General features: G+C 46.4%; 1 protein-coding gene across 1 annotated transcript in view; it reads right to left on the minus strand.

Annotated features, from left to right (window-relative positions):
• Positions 1-25738, minus strand: part of LOC132398992 (ankyrin-repeat and fibronectin type III domain-containing 1-like) — a 755630-nt gene that overhangs the window by 601758 nt on the left and 128134 nt on the right. Inside the window, exons 2-3 of the mRNA XM_059978830.1 lie at positions 25239-25423; positions 17967-18190 (exon numbers count right to left, since the gene is read on the minus strand). Of these exons, the coding sequence (XP_059834813.1) occupies positions 17967-18065 (99 nt within the window). The 5' untranslated portion in view covers positions 18066-18190; positions 25239-25423. The remainder of the gene's footprint in view (positions 1-17966; positions 18191-25238; positions 25424-25738) is intronic.

Here is a 25738-nt window from a genome sequence, read left to right on the forward strand (position 1 = left end):
CTCCCCATCTAACACCCTCTGGCCCCTAAACTGCTCTCTGTCTCTGTAACTCACATCTGGCCCCAACTCCCCTACCCGTCTCTGTATCCCCCTCCCTCCCCTACATCTCCCCTGTCATAAGCCCTTCCAGCCTGTGCGGGGAGCCATAGAGCATTGAGCTTTCCAGGGCACCTCTATTTGTTCATTGTTGTCTTAACGAGAGTTCATTAAGCCCTTTCAGGACATATGTTGTATACTTTTCTCTGACGTTAAATGAACTTATTGAAACCTATTGTTTAATCTTATTAAGTTCATTTTGACTGGCATGGGTTTTCAGCATTCTGTGATGAGGACTCCCAATTAGCTGCTGTCGCTGGGTTCTAGCTTTAAGAATGTTACACCTCACAGTATCACCTGCCAGGCCACCGTGGTTTAAATGACATCTCCACATCGGAGTCTGTCTTTCCTCCACATGGGTTTAGTCTTTGCCTGCACACACCATAATACCTCCTGGTCTCTGTAAGCGGAGGTGGAGGTCATCCAGCTCCACAGACCCTGCTGGGTGTCCTAGTGCTAAAACCCCCCTCAGTTCACCACATCTGAAATAATTGCCCTTGTCCATCCTGACAACCAAGTACCATGGACACTCATCCCATTGACCAGCACTGGGTCTGTAATCTGTCATGGAGGTTTATGTGGTGGTTAAACACACGACAGCCTCTACTGCTACCACCCCCTCAGGCTGTGTTCCTGATTCCACACACCATCTAGGAGGAATTCTAATGCCTTCAAAGCAGTAAACCTCTTACTGCTCCCCTAAAACCTCTACCTGCTGGCCTCCAACACCTCTGTTATGGGGAATAGTTATCTCGCTATTGACCCTAAATGTGGCTTTCATCATTTTCAACACCTCCATCCAGCCCTGCTTCAAGTCCCTCTGCTCCAGGGAGAGCGAACCCAGCTTCGCCGAGTTCTTTTTGGCAATGCCCTGTTAAACACGAGTGCAGATGCTGGTGTATGGGACAAAAAACCCAAAATGGCAATTTCCTCCACAGATGCTGAAGGAATTCAGTAGGCTGGGCAGATCTGTGGAGTAGGGATGTTTAGTCCACATGTCAGGCCAAATGACTTGACCCAAAATGCCAACAGTCCACTTCCATCACAGATGCTGCTCGACCTACTGAGTTCCTCCAGTATTTCAATGTCCTAAACACTCTCTTCCGTGACCCCTCTAGTACAACAACACCCTTCCTATGGTGTGGTGACTATAGTACTCTAGCTTTGGCCTGACCAAGAGTATTATAAAGTTGTGCCAAGGCCTTCTACTCTGATATTGTAAACATGGGTAAATGAAGAAAATTACTCATATCTGCTTCGCTACCTCAAGCAACACCTTCCCTCCCCACCAACACCTACCAAGAAGATGTTGAATCCAATTTACCAGCCTGCTTTTGTATCTACCTTCCATTTAGGAACTTGTCAAAGGTCATACAGAGTCTGTGCAAACCACATCAATCACATTATATTTAGTTACCTCTTCAAATCACTTCAAAAACAGGATTGCCTGCCATCAAATCTGTGCTGACTTCCCCGGTTAATCTCCATCTTTCCAGCTGCAGATTAATCGTGCTCCTGCAATTTTTTTTCTTGCAATAATTCCCCTGCCAATGGACATTAGACTTGCTGGCCAATAATTACCTGTTTTACCATTACTGCTCTTCCTCAATAAATGAACCACATTTGCTGTCACCTGTCATCATGTCAACCAAGATCCAAATCTCTTCTGCAAGCTTCTCTTGATGAGACGGGTACATCTCCTCAAACCCCGGTGAATTATCCACCTTCATACCTGCTAGGATATCTGATGCCTCTTTTTTTAATGTTAAAAAGATCTAGAATTTCAACTTCCCAACTGAATGTCCAACTGCAATGTCTTCATTAGAGTACTGTGCTCAGTTCTGGTCACCTCACTACAAGAAGGATGTGGAAACCATAGAAAGGGTGCAGAGGAGATTTACAAAGATGTTGCCTGGATTGGGGAGCATGCCTGATGAGTGAACTTGGCCTTTTCTGCTTGGAGCGATGGAGGATGAGAGGTGACTTGATAGAGGTGTATAAGATGATGAGAGGCATTGATCATGTGGATAGTCAGAAGCTTTTTCCCAGGACTGAAATGGCTAACACGAGAGGGCAGTTTTAAGGTGCTTGGAAGTAGGTACAGAGGAGATGTCAGGGGTAGTTTTTTTTTAAAATGCAGAGTGGTGAATGTGTGGAATGGTTTGCTGGCAACAGTGGTGGAGGCAGTTACGATGCCGAAGGGCCTGTATTGTGCTGTAGGTTTTCTATGTTTCTATGTAATCTGTATAGAGTCCATGCAGTTGATGCCAATTTGCTTCAGTTCTCCTGAGTAAATACAGATGCAAAAAATTTATTTGAGATCTCTTCCATCTGCTTTGGTTCCACATATGGATTACCATTTCGATCTTCTAGAGGACCAGTTTTGTTTGTTGCAATCCTTTTGCTCCAAGCAGATCTGTAGAATCCCTTAGGATTCTCCTTCACCTCGTCTGCTAGAGCGACTTCATGCATTAATTTTAGCACTTTTGACTTCTTTCTTGTGTTCTCTATTTTTATGCTCAATGAGCACCTGATTTGTCCCTACTGCCTAACCTGCTATGCACCTGCTTTTTTCTTCTTAACCAGGGCCTCAATATCTCCTGAAAACCAAGGTTCCCTATACCTGATATCTTTACCTTTATTTCCGACAGGCACATGTAAGCTCTGTACTCTCAGAATTTCACTTTTGAAGCCTCCCACTTACCAAGGACACCTTTGCCAGAAAACAGCCCGTCCCAATCCACACTTGCCAGATCATTTCCGATACCATCAAAACTGGCCTTTCTCTCATTTAGAATCTCAGCCCGTGGATCAGATCTAACTCTTTGCAGATTTACTTTGAAACTATTGGCATTGTGGTCACTGGATGCAGAGTGTTTCCCTGCACAAACTTCCGTCACCTGCCCTGTCTCATTCCCTGATAGCAGATCAAGTATTGCACACTTTCTTGGGACTTCCATGTACTGATTAAGAAAGCTTTCCTGAACATATTTGACAAACTCTATCCCATCTAGTCCTTTTGCAACACAGGAGTCCTAATCAATATGTTGAAAGTTAAAATCACCTACAACAACCTGATAATTTTTGCAACTGTCTACGAGCTGTCTACAAATTTGTTCCTCTAAATCCCTCAGACTGTTAGTTGGTCTGTAATATGGCCTCATTAACGTGGTCATTGATGCACCATCAATAACTCACACTGAGACGTAAGGCGAGATATCGGCTTTTATTGACTGGAAGAAGGAACCAGGAGTGAGTGTCTATCATACAATGTCTTGGAGACTGAGGCCAAGCGTCAGGCCTCAGATCTCCTTTATACAGGGGCCTGTGGGAGGAGCCACAGGAGCAGTCAGCAGGGGGCGTGTCCCGACAGGCACATAGTTCACCACAGTCATACCTTTCTTATTTCTCAGTTATTATTTTTATTATTTATTATTTCTCATAATGCCTCACTAGATAAGTTCTCCAGTCTGTCCTGTCCAGTAATTTTCCCTGACTAGTAATGCTATCCCTCCTCCTTTAATATCTCCCACTCTGTCACATCTAAAACAATAGAACCCTGGAATATTACCAGTCCTGCCCCTCCTGCAACCAACCTCAATGGTTACAATATCACAATTCCAGGTATCGATCCATGCTCCAAGCTCAACTGCCTTTCCTACGATACTTCTAGCATTGAAATATACACAGCTCAGGACACTAGTCACACCATGCTCAAACTTTTGATTCCTGACTTGGTTTGAGGTCTTAATAACATCTGTCTCCACAATCGCTCCACTAACTGTTCTGGCACTCTGGTTCCTATCCTCCTGCAACTCTAGTTTAACCCCCTTTCCCACCCTCCCAACTCTGTGCAGCACGAATAAACCTTCTCATTTGGATAATAGTTCTCTTCCAGTTCAGCTGTAAATCAGCTCTCCTCCACAGGACTCACCTTCCCAGAAATTAAGGTGATCCAAGAACCACCCTCCTGCACTAACTCCTTAACCATGTGTTAACCTGGATAATTTTCCCATTTCTGGCCTCACTAGCGCAGGGAACAACCTTGAGATCACAGCCCTGGAGGTCCTGCCCTTTAACTTCGCACATACCTCTGAAATCATTATGCAGAACCTCTTCATTCTTCCTATCTACGGCATTGGTACCTACATGGATTGCAACCCTTCGCCGTTCACCCTCCCACTTAAGAATGCTGAGGACTTGGTCCGAGATGTCCCGGACCCTGGCACCTGGGAGGCAACATACAATCCAGGAATCCTGTTGTTGTCCACAGAACTTCTTTCCTATTCCCCTAGCTAATGAACCTCTATTGCTACAGCTCACCTCTTCTTCCCCTTCCCTTCTGAGTTACAGAGCCAGACTCAGTGCCAGAGTTCAGTGCAGACTTTCCTCTGCTAGATTATACCCCACAACAGTATCCAAAATGGTCTATCTGTTGTTGAGAGGTATGGCCAGAGGAGTACTCTGCACTAGCAGTTTAACCCCTTTCCCCTTCCTGACAGTCACTCATTTTCTGTGTCCAGCATCTTTGGTGTAACGACCTTTCTATATGTCCTATCCAGCAGCCATTCAGCATCCTAAATGATCCGGAGTTTGTCCAGTTCCAGCTTCAACTCCTGAACGTGTAGTGTTAGAAGCTTCAGCTGGATGCACTTCTCACAGTTGTAGTGGTCATGGACACTGGAGATCTCCCTGCCTTCCCACATCCCACAAGAGCTTTCCATCATCATGCCTGGGAACTGCACTGTTCCTAACTGAGCAACAATAGAGAAGGGAAAACCTCCACATGCAGCTTTTTGCCTTTTCTCATTCAAGCTTCTCCTCACTGAAGCCTCGAAGAGCGAAAACATCAAAAAGCCCACTCCTACTCTGACCACTCCAACGATGGCCACTCAGATTGCCCCTGCCCTATTTTAATTTGTTCTTCCCAATCAATCCCAAACACTGAATGGCCACTACTCAAAGCACCAAACTGCCGCGAGTCATAATTTTTCTGGCTTTACAGCTGCTCCAGACCATCAGGACAACAGGAACTCTTACATCAGGCAGCTGTTCATCAACTACAGCTGTGTTCAACATCATAAGACCATGAGACACAGGAGCAGAATTAGGCCATTCAGCCCATTGAGTCTGCTCTACCATTCCATCATGGCTGATTTATTATCCCGCTCAACCTCATTCTCCTACCTTCTCCCGTAACCTTTGACACCTTGAATAATGAAGAACCAATCAACCTTCACCTTAAATGTGCTGCAACACACAGCTTGAACCATCAAGTTCACCGATGACACCATCGTGGTGGTGTCATCAGCAAGAACAACGAGTCAACTTACAGAGAGGAGGTGCAGCGGCTAACGGACTGGTGCAGAGCCAACAACCTGTCTCTGAATGTGAACAAAAGAGATGGCTGTTGACTTCAGGAGGGCACGGAGCAACCACTCCCCACTGAACATCGACGGCTCCTCGGTAGAGATCGTAAAGAGCACCAAATTTCTTGATGTTCACCTGACAGAGAATCTCACTTGGTCCCTCAACACCAGCTCCATAGCAAAGAAAGCCCAGCAGCGTCTCTACTTTTTTCGAAGGCTGAGGAAAGTCCGTCTCCCACCCCCATCCTCATCATGTTCTACAGGGTTTGTGTATTGAGAGCGTCCTGAGCAGCTGCATCACTGCCTGGTTCAGAAATTGCACCATCTCGGATCGCAAGACCCCGCAGCGGATAGCAAGGTCAGCTGAGGAGATCATCAGGGTCTCTCTTCCTGCCATCACGGACATTTACACTACACTCTGCATCCGCAAAGGAAACAGCATTATGAAGGACCCCACGCACCCCTCATACAAACTCTTCTCCCTCCTGCCGTCTGGGAAAAGGCTCCGAAGCATTCAGGCTCTTATGACCAGACTATATAACAGTTTCTTCGCCCAAGCTATCAGACTCCTCAATACCCAAAGCCTGGACTGACTCCTTGCCCTACTGTCCTGTTTATTATTTATTGTAATGCCTGCACTGTTTTTGTGCACTTTATGCAGTCCTGGGTAGGTCTGTAGTCTAGTGTAGCTTTGTGTTTTTTTTTATTATTACGCAGTTCAGTCTAGTTTTTTGTACTGTGTCATGTAAACCATGGTCCTGAAAAACGTTGTCTCATTTTTGCTGTGCACTGTAACAGCAGTTATGGTCGAAATGACAATAAAAATGACTTGACTTGAAATGTATCCAATGACGACTCCACAGCAATCTGTGGTAATGGATTCCACAGATTCAACACCTCCGGCTAAAGAAATTCCTTCTCATCTCCATTCTAAATGGAAGTCCCTCTATTCCGAGGCTGTGCCCTCTAGTCCTCGACTCCCCCAACTACAGGAAAAATCCTCTGCACGTCTATTCTTTTCAATATTCAATGAGATCTCCCCTCATTATTCTGAACTCAAGTGAGTACAGCCCAAAAGCCATCAAACCCTCCTCATATGCCAACCCTTTCATTCCCAGAATCATAAACTTCCTCTGGACCCTCTCCAATGCCAGCATCCAACTGCAGGACCCAAGTGTATGCAGTAAATAAAGATAACCTGTTTCCTGCGTGAGCACCCTCTCACAAACTGCCCACACCCCTCTGACTTCTCCCGCCACTGTATGGAAGAGTTTGCCCGCCTCACTGTGGTCTCCTCAGGCTCCACACAACAAGAGTGGAAGCCGGTCACTGTCAATTCTGAGAGACAGCCTACAATGTACCACAGGGCACAGATCGCATCCACTGGTCTCGTGCCTCGTCATGGTGCATTTCCTCAGTCGGGCTGACAGTATCATCAAGGACACCTGCTACCAATCCACTCCTCTACTTCCTGGGAGATGATACAGGAGCTGAACCTGACTTTTTTTGCATCCCCTTCTCAGTGCAATTGGCACATTCTCAGACCCTGAACTTCTGCTTTGTCACTTCAGCATTGCCTTTGATACCCCACCATTGCACCCAGCCCATCTTATTCTGCCTTCTGCCCTCATCCTTTCCAATCCTGATGCTCTAGATTTTCAGCATTTGCAGAATCTCTTATGCGAATGTATGCCACCATTCATCGTAACACCTGGCCATCCACTGCAACCAGTTGTGACAATCACTCGTACCATTGGAATAGGGCTTCTGAGGCTGAGAGAGTGAATCTGCTTTTTCAGTGCAATGGCTTCTCCACTTTAAAAACTTTCCTGCACAGGTTCCTATTGTCATTGTCGAAATCAACAAACACATAACACAGAAACTCAACTAGTCAGGTAGCATTTACAGAGAGGAATAAAGAATTGATGTTTCAGGAGAAAACACTTCGTCAGGACTGCATGCATGGCTGGTGTTTATTATTGGCACGTTTATTGTGCAAGTTCCAGACTCACAATGAATTTACAGCAACCTGGTGTGAGTGACAACAATCGAACACGAACACAGAGTTTGCAGAGTGGGGTGTGTACTGATTTAAACTCCTGTAGTAAAGCCGTGTCTCCAACCTTTCATCCTCCACCACCTTCACATTCACCATTAATATAAAGGTTGCAATCCCACAACTTGGCTTCATAATATCCTTCCACAGTTTTCCTGTTACCATCCACCAAAACGAGGCCGGACTCAGGATAGTCTGAACCTGCACTCACAGGGATGGCTGATCCAAACACCAGGTCATGCCCAGTCACAACAATATACACTGCTCCGTCACACCGTCCGGGATAGCTGTGTACAGACTGACCCAAACACCAGGTCATGCCCAGTCACAACAATACACACAGCTCCGTCACACCGTCCGGGATAGCTGTGTACAGATTGACCCAAACACCAGGTCATGCCCAGTCACAACAATATACACTGCTCCGTCACACCGTCCGGGATAGCTGTGTACAGACTGACCCAAACACCAGGTCATGCCCAATCACAACAATACACACTGCTCCGTCACACCGTCCGGGATAGCTGTGTACAGACTGACCCAAACACCAGGTCATGCCCAATCACAACAATACACACTGCTCCGTCACACCGTCCGGGATAGCTGTGTACAGACTGACCCAAACACCAGGTCATGCCCAGTCACAACAATACACACTGCTCCGTCACACCGTCCGGGATAGCTGTGTACAGACTGACCCAAACACCAGGTCATGCCCAGTCACAACAATATACACTGCTCCGTCACACCGTCCGGGATAGCTGTGTACAGACTGACCCAAACACCAGGTCATGCCCAATCACAACAATACACACAGCTCCGTCACACCGTCCGGGATAGCTGTGTACAGACTGACCCAAACACCAGGTCATGCCCAATCACAACAATACACACTGCTCCGTCACACCGTCCGGGATAGCTGTGTACAGACTGACCCAAACACCAGGTCATGCCCAATCACAACAATATACACTGCTCCATCACACCGTCCGGGATAGCTGTGTACAGACTGACCCAAACACCAGGTCATGCCCAGTCACAACAATATACACTGCTCCGTCACACCGTCCGGGATAGCTGTGTACAGACTGACCCAAACACCAGGTCATGCCCAGTCACAACAATACACACTGCTCCGTCACACCGTCCTGTGGGCACCACACCAACCGCTTCTGTGGTACCACAAAGGAAACAACTTTAGCAGCCTCAGCATCAAGACCTGGCACATGGTGAGAACTCACCCGCAATGAAACCACCCGCAGCACAAACTCCACCTACCACGAGACCACACACATTGATGCCACCCACTGTGAGACCCACTACAGGGAGGCCCCCACATTGTAGACCTCACCTACAGTGATACCATCCACAATGAGACCACCCAGAGTGAGATCCTCACAGCACCACGCACTGAGGGACCACCCACAGCATAGCCTACCCATTCAGTGAGATACACCACACACAACAGCAAGCCCACCAACAAGGAGAGCACTCAGTGCAGAGCAAGCCTGGCATGTCATTGTCCCCACCGTGAGACACAGAGCCGGTCACACACATCACACCACATCGAGATCAGATGAAAATAGCCTTACCCAAACATACAGCTCCATCATTTGAACACCCACTCCCCGTCCTAACTGCTGGTGACTCCTGTCCATGGGCAGTAGAGAGAAACCCTGGGCATCACTGCCATGGTGACCAACACTCCACACCTCCCTTTCAGTGCGACAGGTCCCTGTGAAACTCGAGCCCGCAGACTGTTTACCTGCCTTCACTAATTACCTGGTAATGACATTGTTCAGTGTCTCACTGATAGAGTGACAGCTCCCTACAGAGATCAGGCATCCCAGCTGATCTCACCAGCCATCATTAATTCATCAGCACCAACAGCCCATCCCACATCCTCAGTAACAGACTGGGACACAGCGCTCCCACACCCACCCGTCAGGATACAGAACTTTACAGCATAGTACAGGCCATTCCACCCATCATGTCCTGCTGACCTCTTAATGACCCAGTCCATAGCAAGTAAAGCCCTCCCCCTATTGAGCTCTGTCGCATGAAAGCAGCACCCAGAGACCCCTACCATCCAGGCCAAGGTATCTTTTTGCTGTTGCCATCAGGAACGATGATGTACCTACTTCTAAGCACCTTAAACCCATGCCCTTTGTTGTACAAGATCAGAAGATATAGGAGCAGATTGAGGCTATTTGGCCCATGAGTCTGCTCCGCCATTTCATCACTAATTTTCTCTCACCCCAATTGTCTGCCTTCCCTTCATGCCCTGACCAATCAAGAATTGTATCAACCTCTGCCTTAAATATACATAAAGACTTGGCCTCCACAGCTGCCTGTGGCAAAGAATTCCAGATTCACCACTCTCTGATTGAAAAAATTCCTCATCTCTGTTCCAAAAAAAACCCTCTATTTTGTACATCACTTCAAAGATAAGGGCACAAAACCGTTCACAATAGTGAGGCCTCACCAAAGTCTCAGCATTATTCTTGCTTTTACATGGTAACATATATGTACTTTGATAACAAACTTAATTTGAACCTTGAACAGGTACTGACCGCGTGATCCCCCGCGCACCGGCGCAGGCACTGACCGCGTGATCCCCCGCGCACCGGCGCAGGTAACCATATAACAATCACAGCACGGAAACAGGCCATCTCGGCCCTCCTAGTCTGTGCCGAACTCTTAATCTCACCTAGTCCCACCTACCCGCACTCAGCCCATAACCCTCCACTCCTTTCCTGTCCATATACCTATCCAATTTTACATCAAATGACACAACTGAACTGGCCTCTACTATTTCTACAGGAAGCTCATCCCACACAGCTATCACTCTCTGAGTAAAGAAATAGCCCCTCGTGTTTCCCTTAAACTTTTGCCCCCTAACTCTCAAATCATGTCCTCTCGTTTGAATCTCCCCTACTCTCAATGGAAACAGCCCATTCACATCAACTCTATTGATCCCTCTCAAAATTTTAAATACCTCGATCAAATCCCCCCTCAACCTTCTATGCTCCAATGAATAGAGACCCAACTTGTTCAACCTTTCTCTGTAACTTAATTGCTGAAACCCAGGTAACATCCTAGTAAATCGTCTCTGCACTCTCTCTAATTTATTGATATCTTTCCTATAATTCGGTGGCCAGAACTGCACACAATATTCTAAATTTGGCCTTATCAATGCCTTGTACAATTTCAACATTACATCCCAACTTCTGTACTCAATGCTCTGATTTATAAAGGCCAGCGTTCCAAAAGCCTTCTTCACCACCCTATCTACATGAGACTCCACCTTCAGGGAACTATGCACTGTTATTCCTAGATCTCCCTGTTCCACTGCATTCCTCAATGCCCTACCATTTACTCTGTATGTTCTATTTGGATTATTCCTGCCAAAATGTAGAACCTCACACTTCTCAGCATTAAACTCCATCTGCCAACGTTCAGCCCATTCTTCTAACCAGCATAAATCTCCCTGCAAGCTTTGAAAACACACCTCATTATCCACAACACCTCCTACCTTAGTATCATCGGCATACTTACTAATCCAATTTATCACCCCATCATCCAGATCATTTATGTATATTACAAACAACATTGGGCCCAAAACAGATCTCTGAAGCACCCCACTAGTCACCGGCCTCCATCCCGATAAACAATTATCCACCACTACTCTCTGGCATCTCCCATCTAGCCACTGTTGAATCCATTTTATTACTCCAGCATTAATACCCAACGACTGAACCTTCTTAACTAACCTTCCATGTGGAACTTTGTCAAAGGTTTTGCTGAAGTCCATATAGACTACATCCACTGCCTTACCCTCATCAACATTCCTCGTAACTTCTTCAAAAAATTCGATAAGGTTTGTCAAACATGACCTTCCATGCACAAATGCATGCTGGCTACTCCTAATCAGATCCTGTCTATCTAGATAATTATAAATACTATCTCTAAGAATACCTTCCATTAATTTACCCACCACTGATGTCAAACTGACAGGTCTATAATTGCTAGGCTTACTTCTAGAACCCTTTTTAAACAATGGAACCACATGAGCAATACGCCAATCCTCAGGCACAATCCCCGTTTCTAATGACATCTGAAAGATCTCTACACAAACTTCCCTCAAGGTCCTGGGGAATATCCTATCAGGACTTGGAGATTTATCCACTTTTAAATTTCTTAAAAGCGCCAGTACTTCCACCTCTTTAATTGTCATAGGTTCCATAACTTCCTTACTTGTTTCCCACACCTTACACAATTCAATATCCTTCTCCTTAGCAAATACCGAAGAGAAGAAAATCTCTCCCATCTTCCTCGGCTCCACACATAGCTGACCACCCTGATTCTCTAAGGGGCCAATTTTATCCCTCACTATCCTCTTGCTTTTAATATAACTGTAGAAACCTTTCGGATTTACTTTCACCTTATTTGCCAAACCAACCTCGTATCCTCTTTTAGCTTTTCTAATCTCTTTCTTAAGATTCCTTTTACATTCTTTATATTCCTCGAGCAATTCCTTTACTCCATGCTGCCTATATCTATTGTAGACATCCCTCTTTTTCCGAACCAAGTTTCTAATATCCCTTGAAAACCATGGTGCTTTCAAACCTTTAACCTTTCCTTTCAACCTAACAGGAACATAAAGATTCTGTACCCTCATAATTTCACCCTTAAATGACCTCCATTTCTCTATTACATCCTTCCCATAAAACAACTTGACCCTATCCACTCTCTCTAAATCCCTTCGCATCTCCTCAAAGTTAGCCTTTCTCCAATCAAAAATCTCAACTCTAGGTCCTGTCCTGTCCTTCTCCATAATTATATTGAAGCTAATGCTATTGTGATCACTGGACCCGAAGTGATCCCCAACACATACACCTGTCAGCTGACCTATCGCATTCCCTAACAGGAGATCCAACACTGCCCCATCTCTAGTTGGTACTTCTATGTATTGTTGCAAAAAACTATCCTGCACACATTTCACAAACTCTAAACCATCCAGCCCTTTTACAGAATGAGCTTCCCAATCTATGTGTGGAAAATTAAAATCTCCCACAATCACCACCTTGTGTTTACTACAAATATCTGCTATCTCCTTACACATTTGCTCTTCCAACTCACGCTCCCCATTAGGTGGCCTATAATACACTCCTATCAGTGTTACTACACCTTTCCCATTCCTCAATTCCACCCAAATAGTCTCCCTAGAGGAGCTCTCTAATCTATCCTTCCAAAGCACCGCCATAAGATTTTCTCGGACAAGCAATGCAACACCTCCTCCTCTGGCCCCTCCTACTCTATCACACCTGAAGCAACTAAATCCAGGAATATTTAGTTGACAATCACACCTTTCCTGCAACCATGTTTCACTAATAGCTACAACATCATAATTCCAGGTATCAATCCACGCTTTAAGCTCATCCACCTTTCTTACAATGCTCCTAGCATTAAAATAGATACATTTAAGATACTCTCCACCTCCTCCTCTCTTTTCATTCCTAACAATGCATTCAAATTTATTATCCTTTTCTTTCTTCTCCCCTACATCTTTGGGCTGAGCGCATCCCTTCTCCATCACCTGCCTTTCCTCCCTCACACACTGTCTACTTACTTGCTCTACTGGTGAACTAACCTCCTCTCCCATAGTTTCCTCAAATTGATTCCTGCCCCCCCCCAACTTACTAGTTTAAAGTCTGCCCTGTAGCCCTAGCAAACCTCCCTGCTGGGATATTGGTCCCCCAGGATTCAAGTGTACCCCGTCCTTCTTGAACAGGTCACGCCTGTCCCAGAAGAGGTCCCAATGATCCAGAAACTTGAATCCCTGCCCCCTGCTCCAATCCCACAGCCACGCATTCATCCTCCACCTAATTCCATTCCTACTCTCACTGTCGCGTGGCACAGGCAGTAATCCCGAGATTACTACCTTTGCGGTCCTTCTTCTTAACTGCCTTCCTAACTCCCTATACTCTCGTTTCAGGACCTCTTCCCCCTTCCTACCTATGTCATTGGTACCTACATGTACCATGACCTCTGGCCCCTCACCCTCCCACTTCAGGATATCTTGGACGCAATCAGAAACATCCCAAACCCTGGCACCAGGGAGGCAAATTACCATCCGGGACTCCCGGTCACCTCCACAGAAATGCCTGTCTGAGCCCCTGACTATTGAGTCCCCTATTACTATGGACCTCTTTCTTCTAACCCTACCCTTCTGAGCTACAGGGCCGTCCTCTGTGCCGGAGGCCCGGCCACTGTCACTCCCACCAGGTAGGCTGTCCCCCCCAACAGTACTCAAACATGAGTACTTATTGTCAAGGTACTGGTACTGACCGCGTGACCCCTCACGCACCGGCGCGGGCACTGACCGCGTGACCCCTCACGCACCGGCGCGGGCACTGACCGCGTGACCCCTCACGCACCGGCGCGGGCACTGACCGCGTGACCCCTCACGCACCGGCGCGGGCACTGACCGCGTGACCCCTCACGCACCGGCGCGGGCACTGACCGCGTGACCCCTCACGCACCGGCGCGGGCACTGACCGCGTGACCCCTCACGCACCGGCGCGGGCACTGACCGCGTGACCCCTCACGCACCGGCGCGGGCACTGACCGCGTGACCCCTCACGCACCGGCGCGGGCACTGACCGCGTGACCCCTCACGCACCGGCGCGGGCACTGACCGCGTGACCCCTCACGCACCGGCGCGGGCACTGACCGCGTGACCCCTCACGCACCGGCGCGGGCACTGACCGCGTGACCCCTCACGCACCGGCGCGGGCACTGACCGCGTGACCCCTCACGCACCGGCGCGGGCACTGACCGCGTGACCCCTCACGCACCGGCGCGGGCACTGACCGCGTGACCCCTCACGCACCGGCGCGGGCACTGACCGCGTGACCCCTCACGCACCGGCGCGGGCACTGACCGCGTGACCCCTCACGCACCGGCGCGGGCACTGACCGCGTGACCCCTCACGCACCGGCGCGGGCACTGACCGCGTGACCCCTCACGCACCGGCGCGGGCACTGACCGCGTGACCCCCACATGCCAAACCTCACCACCAGCAAGACCACCCACATGGAACACCCGCAGTGAGATCATCCACAGCGTGAAGCAGTGTAGGGCTCTCGTGTCGTCTCCACTAGGTCCCTGCCAACAGGTACCAGTCACACAAATCACACCTCAGAGATCAGATGAACACAGCCTTACCTGAACACAGGGAACCAATGGTGACCAACACTCCACACCTCCCTTTCGGTGCGACAGGTCCCTGTGAAACTCGAGCCCGCAGACTGTTTACCTGCCTTCACTAATTACCTGGTAATGACATTGTTCAGTGTCTCACTGGCAGAGTGACAGCTCCCTACAGAGATCAGGCATCCCAGCTGATCTCACCGGGCATCATTAATTCATCAGCACCAACAGCCCATCCCACATCCTCAGTAACAGACTGGGACACAGCGCTCCCACACCCACCCGTCAGGATACAGAACTTTACAGCATAGTACAGGCCATTCCACCCATCATGTCCTGCTGACCTCTTAATGACCCAGTCCATAGCAAGTAAAGCCCTCCCCCTATTGAGCTCTGTCGCATGAAAGCAGCACCCAGAGACCCCTACCATCCAGGCCAAGGTATCTTTTTGCTGTTGCCATCAGGAAGGATGTACAGGAGCCTCAGGACCCACACAACTACATTCAGGAACAGTTATTACACCTAAGCCATCAGACTCTTGATCCCTCACACACAAACATGGATGCTGAGCAGCTGACCGCGTAATCCTCACACACGGACACGGGTACTGACTGCGAGACGAGACACTGGTTCTGAATGAATGTGCGTCAGTTTGATAGAACTACATAAAGAAAACAGAGGCAACACGAGTGAATCTGCAGATGCTGGAAATAAATAAAAAACACAAAATGCTGGCAGAACTCAGCAGGCCAGACAGCATCTATGGGAGGAGGTAATAACGACATTTCGTCCTCCCATAGATGCTGTCTGGCCTGCTGAGTTCTGCCAGCATTTCGTGTTTTTATAAAGAAAATGGATTGCTGAGTGTGCTCCTGGTTAAACACTATGAGGTCTCTCTGAAACTTCAGTTGTTCAGATGCTTTCCGATGCCAATGTGCTATGATGTGTGCAGTAAATAGGCTGTAATTGTGTCCCTATACAAACCACTGTCTCTGTACTGGGAATGTCTGTGGGTTGAATCCCTGAATGGGGACTCATGGGAATCTCTGGACAGCAGCAGACTCCTGCACATTACCAGAACACTTCAGAGATTTCAGAAATACAAGTATTGCTGCAGTTCCTGAGGTAAATGACATTAACCACTCTGCACACTGCCTCTTGTTTAGACACACGACATAACAGGCCCTTGAAGCCCAACGAGACCATGCCACCCGATTAACCTCCTAACCCAAACATCTTTGGAATTTGGGAGGAAACTGGAGCACCCAAGGGGCATACAGGAAGAATATACAAACTCTTTAAGACAGTAGAGGGAATTGAACCCCAGTCACCGGCACTGTAACGGCATTACTTTAACAAGGTACTGGTGAGGCCTCACCTTGAGTATTGTGAACAGTTTTGGGCCCCTCATCTGAGAAAAGATGTGCTGGCATTGGAGAGGGTTCAGAGGAGGTTCACAAGGATGATTCCAGGAATGAAAGGGTTATCATACAAGGAACGGTTGACAGCTCTGGGTCTGTACTCACTGGAATTTAGAAGGATGAGGGGATTTCATTGAAACCTTTTGAATGTTGAAAGGCCTAGACAGAGTAGATATGGAAAGGATGTTTCCCATGGTGGGAGAGTCTAGGACAAGAGGGCACAGCCTCATGATAGAGGGCACCCTTTCAAAACGGAGATGCAGAGAAATTTCTTTAGCCAAAGGGTGGTGAATTTGTTGCCACATGCAGCTGTAGAGGCCAGGTCGTTGGGTGTATTTAAGGCAGAGATTGATAGGTTCTTGATTGGACGTGGCAGCAAAAGTTACAGGGTAAAAGCTGGGAACTGGGTTTGAGGAGGAGAAGGGAAAAGGATCAGTCATGATGAAATGACAGAGCAGACTCGATGGGCCAGATGGCCTAAATCTGTTCCTATGTCTTATGGTCTAACCACTACAGTACTGTGTTACTCCTTTCTCCAAAGCACCAGTCTGGAAAGCCTCTAAAACAAAAACTTCACACTTAAAAGTTTCTTCCCCCCAACAGTTAATCTAATCAGCCATTCTAGTTCGCCCGCACCACCTCTCTATCTATTATCTCCATTACTGCACTGTGAACACTTTAAACAACTGTTTATAGTGCTGTTTACATTGAAAATACATGTTGGTATTGATGCATATTTTATTCCATATTTGTACTGTAACCTCTCAGTATTTTTACATAAGTAGTTATTCTTTATAGTTTTTGAACGTTGTTTTGTATTGCATTTCACACCGTGACCAACTCACCACAGCAAATCCCTAATACATTTGGAGACTGTACATCTGCTTATTAATGCAAATACGTAATCAGCCAATCATGTGGCAGCAATTCAATGCATAAAAACATACCGACATGGTCAAGATTCAATTGGTCTGTGAGCGAGAACACCTTGTTAATGAGAAAGGTCAGAGGAGAATGGCCAGACTGGTTCAAGCTGACAGGAAGGTGACAGTAACTCAAATAATCACACATTACAACAGTGGTGTGCAGAGGGGCATCTCTGAATGCACAACACATTGAATCCTGAAGTGAATGGACTACAGTAGTAAAAGACCACAAAAATATACTTGCCATATACACTCAGTGGCCATGGTATGTAATAAAGTAGCCATTAAGAGTATATGGTGAATAAAGTTGATAAACCGTGAAATATTAAAACAGCAGAGTAAGAGTAAGAATAGAATTCGATAGGAAACAAGGTGAGACAGTGGAAACCTGATTTGGATGAGGACTAACCAGCACTGGACTAAACATGCCCAGGCATCATCCCTGATGAAGATGGCAGAGGCAGAATTTGTCATTGAATTGTCGATTAAAATGGATACCTGTATCCGGCTAGAAGCCCGAGAAGAGTTTATTTGTCAGATATACCAGGAACGCACTGGATCATTTTTCAGTAAAAATACAAAGCCCAAATTATAACCAAGTTCCAAAACACTTAAACTGGTCACTCAGAGATCTAGCTCTGATAGTATTCCACAGACTTGACCAATCGGCCACCTTAGATTCACCAATCCACATGGTCACGCCAGAGCAACTCCTCCACCTGGGGAGTGCAGCAACAGAACACCTGACAGACACACTTGGCCTGTCTCCTCCTGTCAGCCCAATCCACCACTACCTACCTGCTCTCCCCTCACCTGTCAGTCAGACACCTCCATCCACACCACATCCCAATCCCCAGTATAAATCAGAGGGCACTTCACTCACCAACTTCCTCCTGAGCTTGACCTTCACCCTGCTGCCTGAGGAATCGTGGGAAGACTCCAGCCAGCCCAGGTGCTCATCCACAGACACACTCTTCCTCATGTACAGGGAGCGGACCCTGGAGGAGGAGACATGGGGCTCGCTGGCGCTGGTCCTCAGGTGCCACTGACCAGCTCCTTCCTCGGAGACTCCCTCACTGGTTTCTCGCCTCCTCTTCCACGACTCATCTGGGGGGAGACAACCAGCAAAGAACAACTGTCAGCAGACCAGCTACCAACTTGGGGTCCAAGTTCATCACTCCCTGTAAGTGGCTACACAGGCTGATAGGGTGGTTAAGAAGACATATTGCATGCTTGCCGTTATTAGTACAAAGCCAGGAAGCTATGTTACAGCTTGGCTGTGAGGCTAGGCACAGATCCACCGCCATATTCAAGTTTGCTGATGACACCACTGTTATTAGCTTAATCAAAGGTATATAGAAGGGAGACTGAAAATCTGGCTGAGCAGTGCCAAAACTACAACCTCTCACTCAATGTCAGCAAGACCAAGGAGATGATTGTTGACATCAGGACGAGGAAATTGCAGGTCCACGAGCCAGTCCTCATCATGGCATCAGAGGTGGAGAGGGTCAGCAACTTTAAACTCCTTGGTGTTATTATTTCAGAGGATCTGTCCTGGGCCCAGCACGTGAATGCAATTACAAAGAAAGCACAGCAGCGCCTCTACTTCCTTTGGAGTCTGCAAAGATTCAGTATGACATCTATAACTTTGATTGATGTATGGTGAAGAGTATGTTGGTTGCCTGACTGCATCACAGCCTGTTATGGAAACACCAATGCTCTTGAACGTTAAATTCTACAAAATTAGTGGATATGGCCCAGTCCATCACGGGTAAAGCCCTCCCTACCATTGAGCACAATGACATACAGCAATGTCACTGGAAAGCAGCATCCATCATCAGGGACCCCTACCACCCAGGCCATTCTCTCTTCTTGCTGCTGCCATTGGGAAAAAGGTACAGGAGCTTTAGGACATGCACCATCAGGTTCAGAAACAGTTACTATCCCTCACCCATCAGACTCTTGAACCAAAGGATTTCATTCAACTTCACTTGTGCCATCACTGAAATGTTCCCACAATCTATGGACTCACTTTTAAGGACTCTTCATTTCATATTCAATCATCGGTGATCCTCAACAGGGTGCTTACGTGTCCTAAGGGGGTACATTCGGGGAAATAGAAGTTGTTGGAGGCATTCAAGATTCTTTGGGGTGGAGATGATAAGCAGCACCCTAAGTTGAGGCACAAGACTTGACCAACTGTTAGTAGAGCAGGTACTTCCAAGAAAAGGATGGGGACTGGAACACAGGAAGAACCATGGCAAGCACTGGTCATCACAACACATCTGAAACTCGGCAATCTCATCCAACCAAACCAACGTTATTGGGTATGCATAAATTAGCAACTAGGGTACCCAACAGTTTGCCTTGACTGGCAGTGTGGAACCAGTTCATGCAATTTAAAAGTTGTTAAGTATACCCTCTCAACTTTCTGTACATAAAACTGATCGCGCAACGATACAGCGCTGGCTGGAACCAAATGGTGAAATTGAGCCAATCAGTGAACCCACTGACTCCAAGGATTCATCTTAAAGTGTTCAAAGCGATCTTGGCTTCATATGTGCAGTAAAAAGCCACCTTTAGGGATTATGAGACCTTTTATGACTAGTCAACCGTGTTAACTGGAATAATATAAAGGTAGCTTGCTGAACACCAGTTCTATCCTGACTAGTATTTAGATTCATATCCAAATCCTTGTCAATGTAAATTTTGCTGTTGCGATTGCCTTCATCTTCACCTTGCCGTTGTTTTGAGCGTCATTAACACCATTCCATCCATGTCAACTGGCTGCTGTCAACATCTGATAGGCATTCCCAGTTTGTGTTAATTTTCTATTCCAATTTAGCCCAGTTACTAATGGAGAAATACATACAGCACAATCTCTGAGTCTGAAGGTGATGAAGCCTTGAATTCTAACCCTGCTAAGAAACAGAAACTACAGAAAGTGTGTCAATACAATGTTACATATCTAGAGGACGGTTTTATTCCTTTCCTGTCAGGTTAACGATACAATGTGTGTCTTATTTGCAATACTGCATTGCTAATGAAGCCATTAAACCATCAAGATTGCAGGAACACTTCCGTTAAAGACATCCTGAAAAGGCTACTTATGGTATTACTCAGTTCCAGAAGGGTGATGGAAGCATTCGAAAAGTGTTGCACACTTGAGACATTTGCCAAGAAAGCCAGAAATGACCTTGATGGTGGTCTTACTGCTTCTTACACCATTTCCAAAATGAAAGCAGTGGAAAGTCTCATACGATTGGTGAAAGATTAACAATGCCTGCTGTATCAGAAGTGCTCACCACAGTTCCCAACATGGATACCAGTATTTGAAAATTTAATAACTCTGCAGCTTGTCGTATTCACAAAATGATTGAAGATACTGGGTATCAACTATGTGCTGAGCTACAAAAAGCAGAATTTGGGATACAGATGGATGAGTTAACTGTGTGAGACAATGAGACATTGCTAATGGCATTTATTTGTTTATCAAACTGGAGAAGTTTATGAAGAGATTCTCTTTTGTAAAAAGAGAAAACAATTATCAATGGAGAATCAATCTACAACAAGCTCAAAATGTATATTGAGGATAAAAGTATTTTGATTAGGAATATGATTTCTTGTGCAACTAATATAGCATTATATATGACAGGTCACCATGTGGCTTAGTGGCGTTTACGAAAAAAGAAATTCCAAATCTGTTTGCAGTTCTTTCTGTATTTTATCTCACAGCCAGTGACTTTTTTCAAACATGACTCTTGTAATATCTGCTATCAACAAAATTAAAGTTCATCCATTAAATAAAAGAATATTTTGCCAGTTATGCCAAGATAACAACGAAGAGTTTGAATGCTTGCTTCTTCACACTAAAGTGCATTGGATGGCAAAGGCTGCTCCTGAAAACATTTGTTTGATCTTTTTCATACCATGGTTGAATTTTTACTCAAAGTCAACAAGAATGTCTATGTAGAGGTGTCGCATACCTAGCCAACCTGTATGACAAAGTGAACATTCTAAATATGAAACTGCAGAGTGAGAATTTCAATTTACTCCAGGCAAAAAGTGCACTGTCCACTTTTATCAGAAAATTGGAAATATATAAGCAAAACTTTGGGAGAAAAATATTCTCAGTTTCCCTACATGGAAGTTATGGTACTTTCTTTCAAATCAATGGTGATTTGTAAGAGTACTGCTTACACCTGCAATCACAGAAGGATTTTTAGGATCATTTCAAGGATCTGAATGCTCTGGAAATTCCGGACTGGGTAACTAACCCTTTGCAAGGTGGAAGAACAGAAAGAGAGCTCGCAAGAAGAAATTATCAAAATTCAGAATGAAGAAGCAGCAAAATGCTTTTCAAAAATGTCAGCTTTTGTGGAATGTGAAGTTTCCAGATCTTTGGAGAAGAGCCAGACTGCTCTCCATTGCACTTCCATTCTCCTCTTGTTGACGGAGGCTTCAGCAGAGTGAACCACATACTCACAAAAAACAGACACCTCTTGGACGTTGGTGCGCATGGGGACTTGAGGCATTTGTTGTCACAGATTGAGCCAGATATTTCAGCTCTTGCTAAAAAACCATCAAGCTCAAGGATGGTACAGGATGTGTAAGCTTGGTTTAAAGACAAATCAAATTTTAAGCAGAATAATTTTTCTTAAGTTAGTACATAGTAGACATGTTTTACGCTATGGAAGCACCGCAAAGTATGTTGTGCCTAAGAGGGGCATTAGCAAGTATGAAAGTGCTTTGGGGGGTATTGGGCTAAAAAAAAATTGGAAAACACTGTTCTAGATATTTATTCACAAACAAAAGAAAATCTGCAGATGCTGGAAATCCAAGCAACACACACAAAATGCTGGAGGGACTCAGCAGGCCAGGTAGCATCTATGGAAAAGAGTACATTCGACATTTCAGGCCGAGACCCTTTAGGAGGACCCTCAGCTGAAGCAGGTTTTGGCCCAAAATGTCAACTGTACTCTTTTCCATAGATACTGCCTGGCCTGCTGAGTTCCTCCAGCATTTTGTGTGTGTTGTCTAGATTTTTATTGTTTACTTGGTTATTTATTATTTGTTTCTTTTTCTTTGTATTTGCAGTTTGTTGTCTTTTGCACACTGGTTGAATGCCCAGTTGGCACAATCTTTTGTTAATTCTATTACGGATTTATTGGGTATGCCCACAAGAAAATTAATCTCAGGGTGTATATGGTGACATATGTATATTGATCATAAATTTACTTTGAACTTTATAAAACTCTAGTTATTGCATACAGTTCTGGTCACCCCATTATAGGAAGGATATCAAGGTTTTGGGGAAGGCACAGAAGAGTTCACCAGGATGCTGTCTGGATTTGAGGGCTTCCTTGTGGAACGCTGGAGGCTGAGGGGAGATCTGATAGACAGATGGTATCTCTTTCCCACAGTTGAAATGTCTTAACACCAGAGGACACGTATTTAAGCTGAGAGGGGATGAGGCTCAGTTAGCGTAGAGTGGGGAGGCTGATTTCAGTATCATGCTACAGGAGCGGGCTAAAGTTAGTGAGCAGCTCTACCTCTGCGAAGTGATAATCCCATCTGTTAGGAATCCACTGGGCAAGATGACGACGGAGTAGTATAAATAAAAGGTTTTACTCAGTATTGTCAACCAGGGTCCAGCTTCCCGGCCCACCAAGCTGACAACGCGTGCGTACTCTAAAGCCCACGCAAAATGGCGGCAGGTCGGATAACTGTTCCCACGACTCCTCAGACAATAGGGTGACGACGGTGAGGGGTATTCCAAGCAAGGATCAGCACCACATCTCCTCCTCCAGGTGCCACTCCCTGTACACGAGGAAGAGTGTGTCCGTGGACGAGCTCCTGACCTAGCAGGAGTGTTCCCCCAATTCCTTGGGCAGCAGGGAGGAAGATGGTGTGTGAAGTGATTTCTGACCAATGCCAAGGGGTTGGGTGTTGTTTGGATGAAGTTGTCTGCGGCCCATCTGGCTGACAGGTGCCGGAAAGGGGAGCAGGCGGATGGCTGTCCAGTTGGTGGTGGATTGGGCTGACAGGCAGAGATGGCGTGTGCAACAGCCAGGAGCTTTACCTACATGCGTCATGGCCCAAAACATTGACTCTTTACTCCTTTCCATGGTTACTGCCCAACCTACGGAGTTCCTCCAGTATTTTGTGGAGAGGCCGTTTCCTATAGCACAGAATATTACAGCACATTACAGGCCCTTCAGCCCACAATGTTGTGCCGACCCTCAAACCCTGCCTCCCATACAACCCCCCACCTTAAATTCCTCCATATACCTGTCTAGTAGTCTCTTAAACTTCACTAGTGTACCTGCCTCCACCACTGACTCAGGCAGCGCATTCCACACACCAACCACTCTCTGAATGAAAAACCTTCCTATAATATCCCCCTTGAACTTCCCTCCCCTTACCTTAAAGCCATGTCCTCTTGTACTGATCAGTGGTGCCCTGGGGAAGAGGCACTGGCTGTCCACTCTGTCTATTCCTCTTAATATCTTGTAAACCTCTATCATGTCTCCTCTCATCCTCCTTCTCTCCAAAGAGTAAAGCCCTAGCTCCCTTAATCGCTGATCATAATGCATACTCTCTAAACCAGGCAACATCCTGGTAAATCTCCTCTGCACCCCATCCAATGCTTCCACATCCTTCCTATAGTGAGGTGACCAGAACAGGACACAGTACTCCAAGTGTGGCCTGACCAGAGTTTTATAGAGCTGCGTCATTACATCGCATCTCTTAAACTTTATCTCTCAACTTATGAAAGCTAACACCTCATAAGCTTTCTTAACTACCCTATTTACCTTTGAGGCAACTTTCAGGGATCTGTGCACATGTACCCCCAGATCCCTCCACTCCTCCAAGTATCCTGCCATTTACTTTGTACTCTACCTTGGAGTTTGTCCTTCCAAAGTGTACCACCTCACACTTCTCCGGGTTGAGCTCCATCTGCCACTTCTCAGCCCACTTCTGCATCCTATCAATGTCTCTCTGCAATCTTTGACAATCCACTACACTATCCACACCACCACCATGGTGGGAGAGTCTAAGAACAGAGGACACAGCCTCAGAATAGAGGAATGTGCTTTATATTAGGAGTTTGAAGGGATTTGGCATGTCAACAAATACACTCAAAAACTTCTAGTTGTACCGTGGCGAGCACTCTGACAGGCTGCATCACTGCCTGGTATGGAGGGGCTACTGCACAGGACCGAAAGAAGCTGCAGAGAGTTGTAAATCTAGTCAGCTCCATCTTGGGTACTAGCATACAAAGTACCCAGGACATCTTTAGGGAGCGATGTCTCAGAAAGGCTGCGTCCATTATTGAGGACCTCCAGCACCCAGGGCATGCCCTTTTCTCACTGTTACCATCAGATTGGAGGTACAGAAGCCTGAGGACACACACTCAGTGATTCAGGAACAGCTTCTTCCCCTCTGCCATCAGATTCTTAAATGGACATTGAACCCTTGGACACTACCTAACTTTAAAATATACAGTATTTCTGTTTTTTGCTTTTTAAAATCTATTCAATATGCATATAATGTAACTGATTTACTTGTTTAATTATTTATTTTACTTTTTCTCTTCTAGATTATGTATTGTATTGAACTGCTGCTGCTAAGTTAACAAATTTCACGTCACATGCCGGTGATAATAAACCTGATTTTGAAGGCTGATTGAGGCTGAGGGGAAATTGGATCAGCCATGATGAAATGGTGAAGCAGACTTGATGGGCCAAATGGCCTAATTCTGCTCCTGTGTCTTGTGGTCCAATGTGAGGAATTCTCCAACTTGAAACTGGCCTCAGCTTGGTAGAAATGGAGGCCAAGGATCAACATATCAGAATGGGAATGGGGAAAGGAAATAAAATGGTTTCTCACAGGGAAATTCTGCTTTTTGCAGATGGTGCAGGGGTACTTGATGAAGTTTCCTTCAAACTCCTGACCAAAGTTTTCAGCCCAAAACTGGCTTACTGTTCCCCACCATAGAGTTCCTCCAGCATCTTGTGTGTTGCTCTGGATTTCCAGCATCTGCAGAATCCCTCATGTTTATGGCCTACACCTGCTCCTGTATTTTTGTGTCAGGATTTAACCTGGAGTGGTCTCTGGGTGAGCGGGAATTCCAGAAGGCCAAGGGACTCACCGAGGTGCAGGCCAAATCCAATCTCTTGGGCTTTAAGGCCGAGTGACAGCTGGTTGCAGCCTCCAACATCCTGTCCTTTTGGGGGAGTGTGTCCATGGGTGCGAGTGGCAGTGGGTGACTTGGGGATGCTGGGCAGAGTTTGTAGCTTTGCTGTCACGTGCCGCTCCAGTCTCCTGTCTGAGCACCTGGGAAAAGAGACAAAAAAGACAGACTCACCAAATAACCTGGGTGGATATGAACTGGGAGGACAGACGGACAAGACCCCTCCCTTCAAAGTGGGTCCTACAATCTCTTCTTCCCTCCCTCCCCCCTCACCCACCAGTCTCGGACAACCCCATGAGTTAGACTGGGCCAGGCAATGCTGTGTCACAACACATGTGATATGGTACATCATGAGGCCTGAAGAGGGGTTCACAGCTCTCCCAGTAGCATAGGGTTACATCCCTGGTGTACCCATCTGCCTGGACACCACCCCATGACCAGACATAGAATCATAAAGT

The sequence above is a fragment of the Hypanus sabinus genome, chromosome 9 (assembly GCF_030144855.1).
Source record: "Hypanus sabinus isolate sHypSab1 chromosome 9, sHypSab1.hap1, whole genome shotgun sequence".
NCBI classification, from domain to species: domain Eukaryota; kingdom Metazoa; phylum Chordata; class Chondrichthyes; order Myliobatiformes; family Dasyatidae; genus Hypanus; species Hypanus sabinus.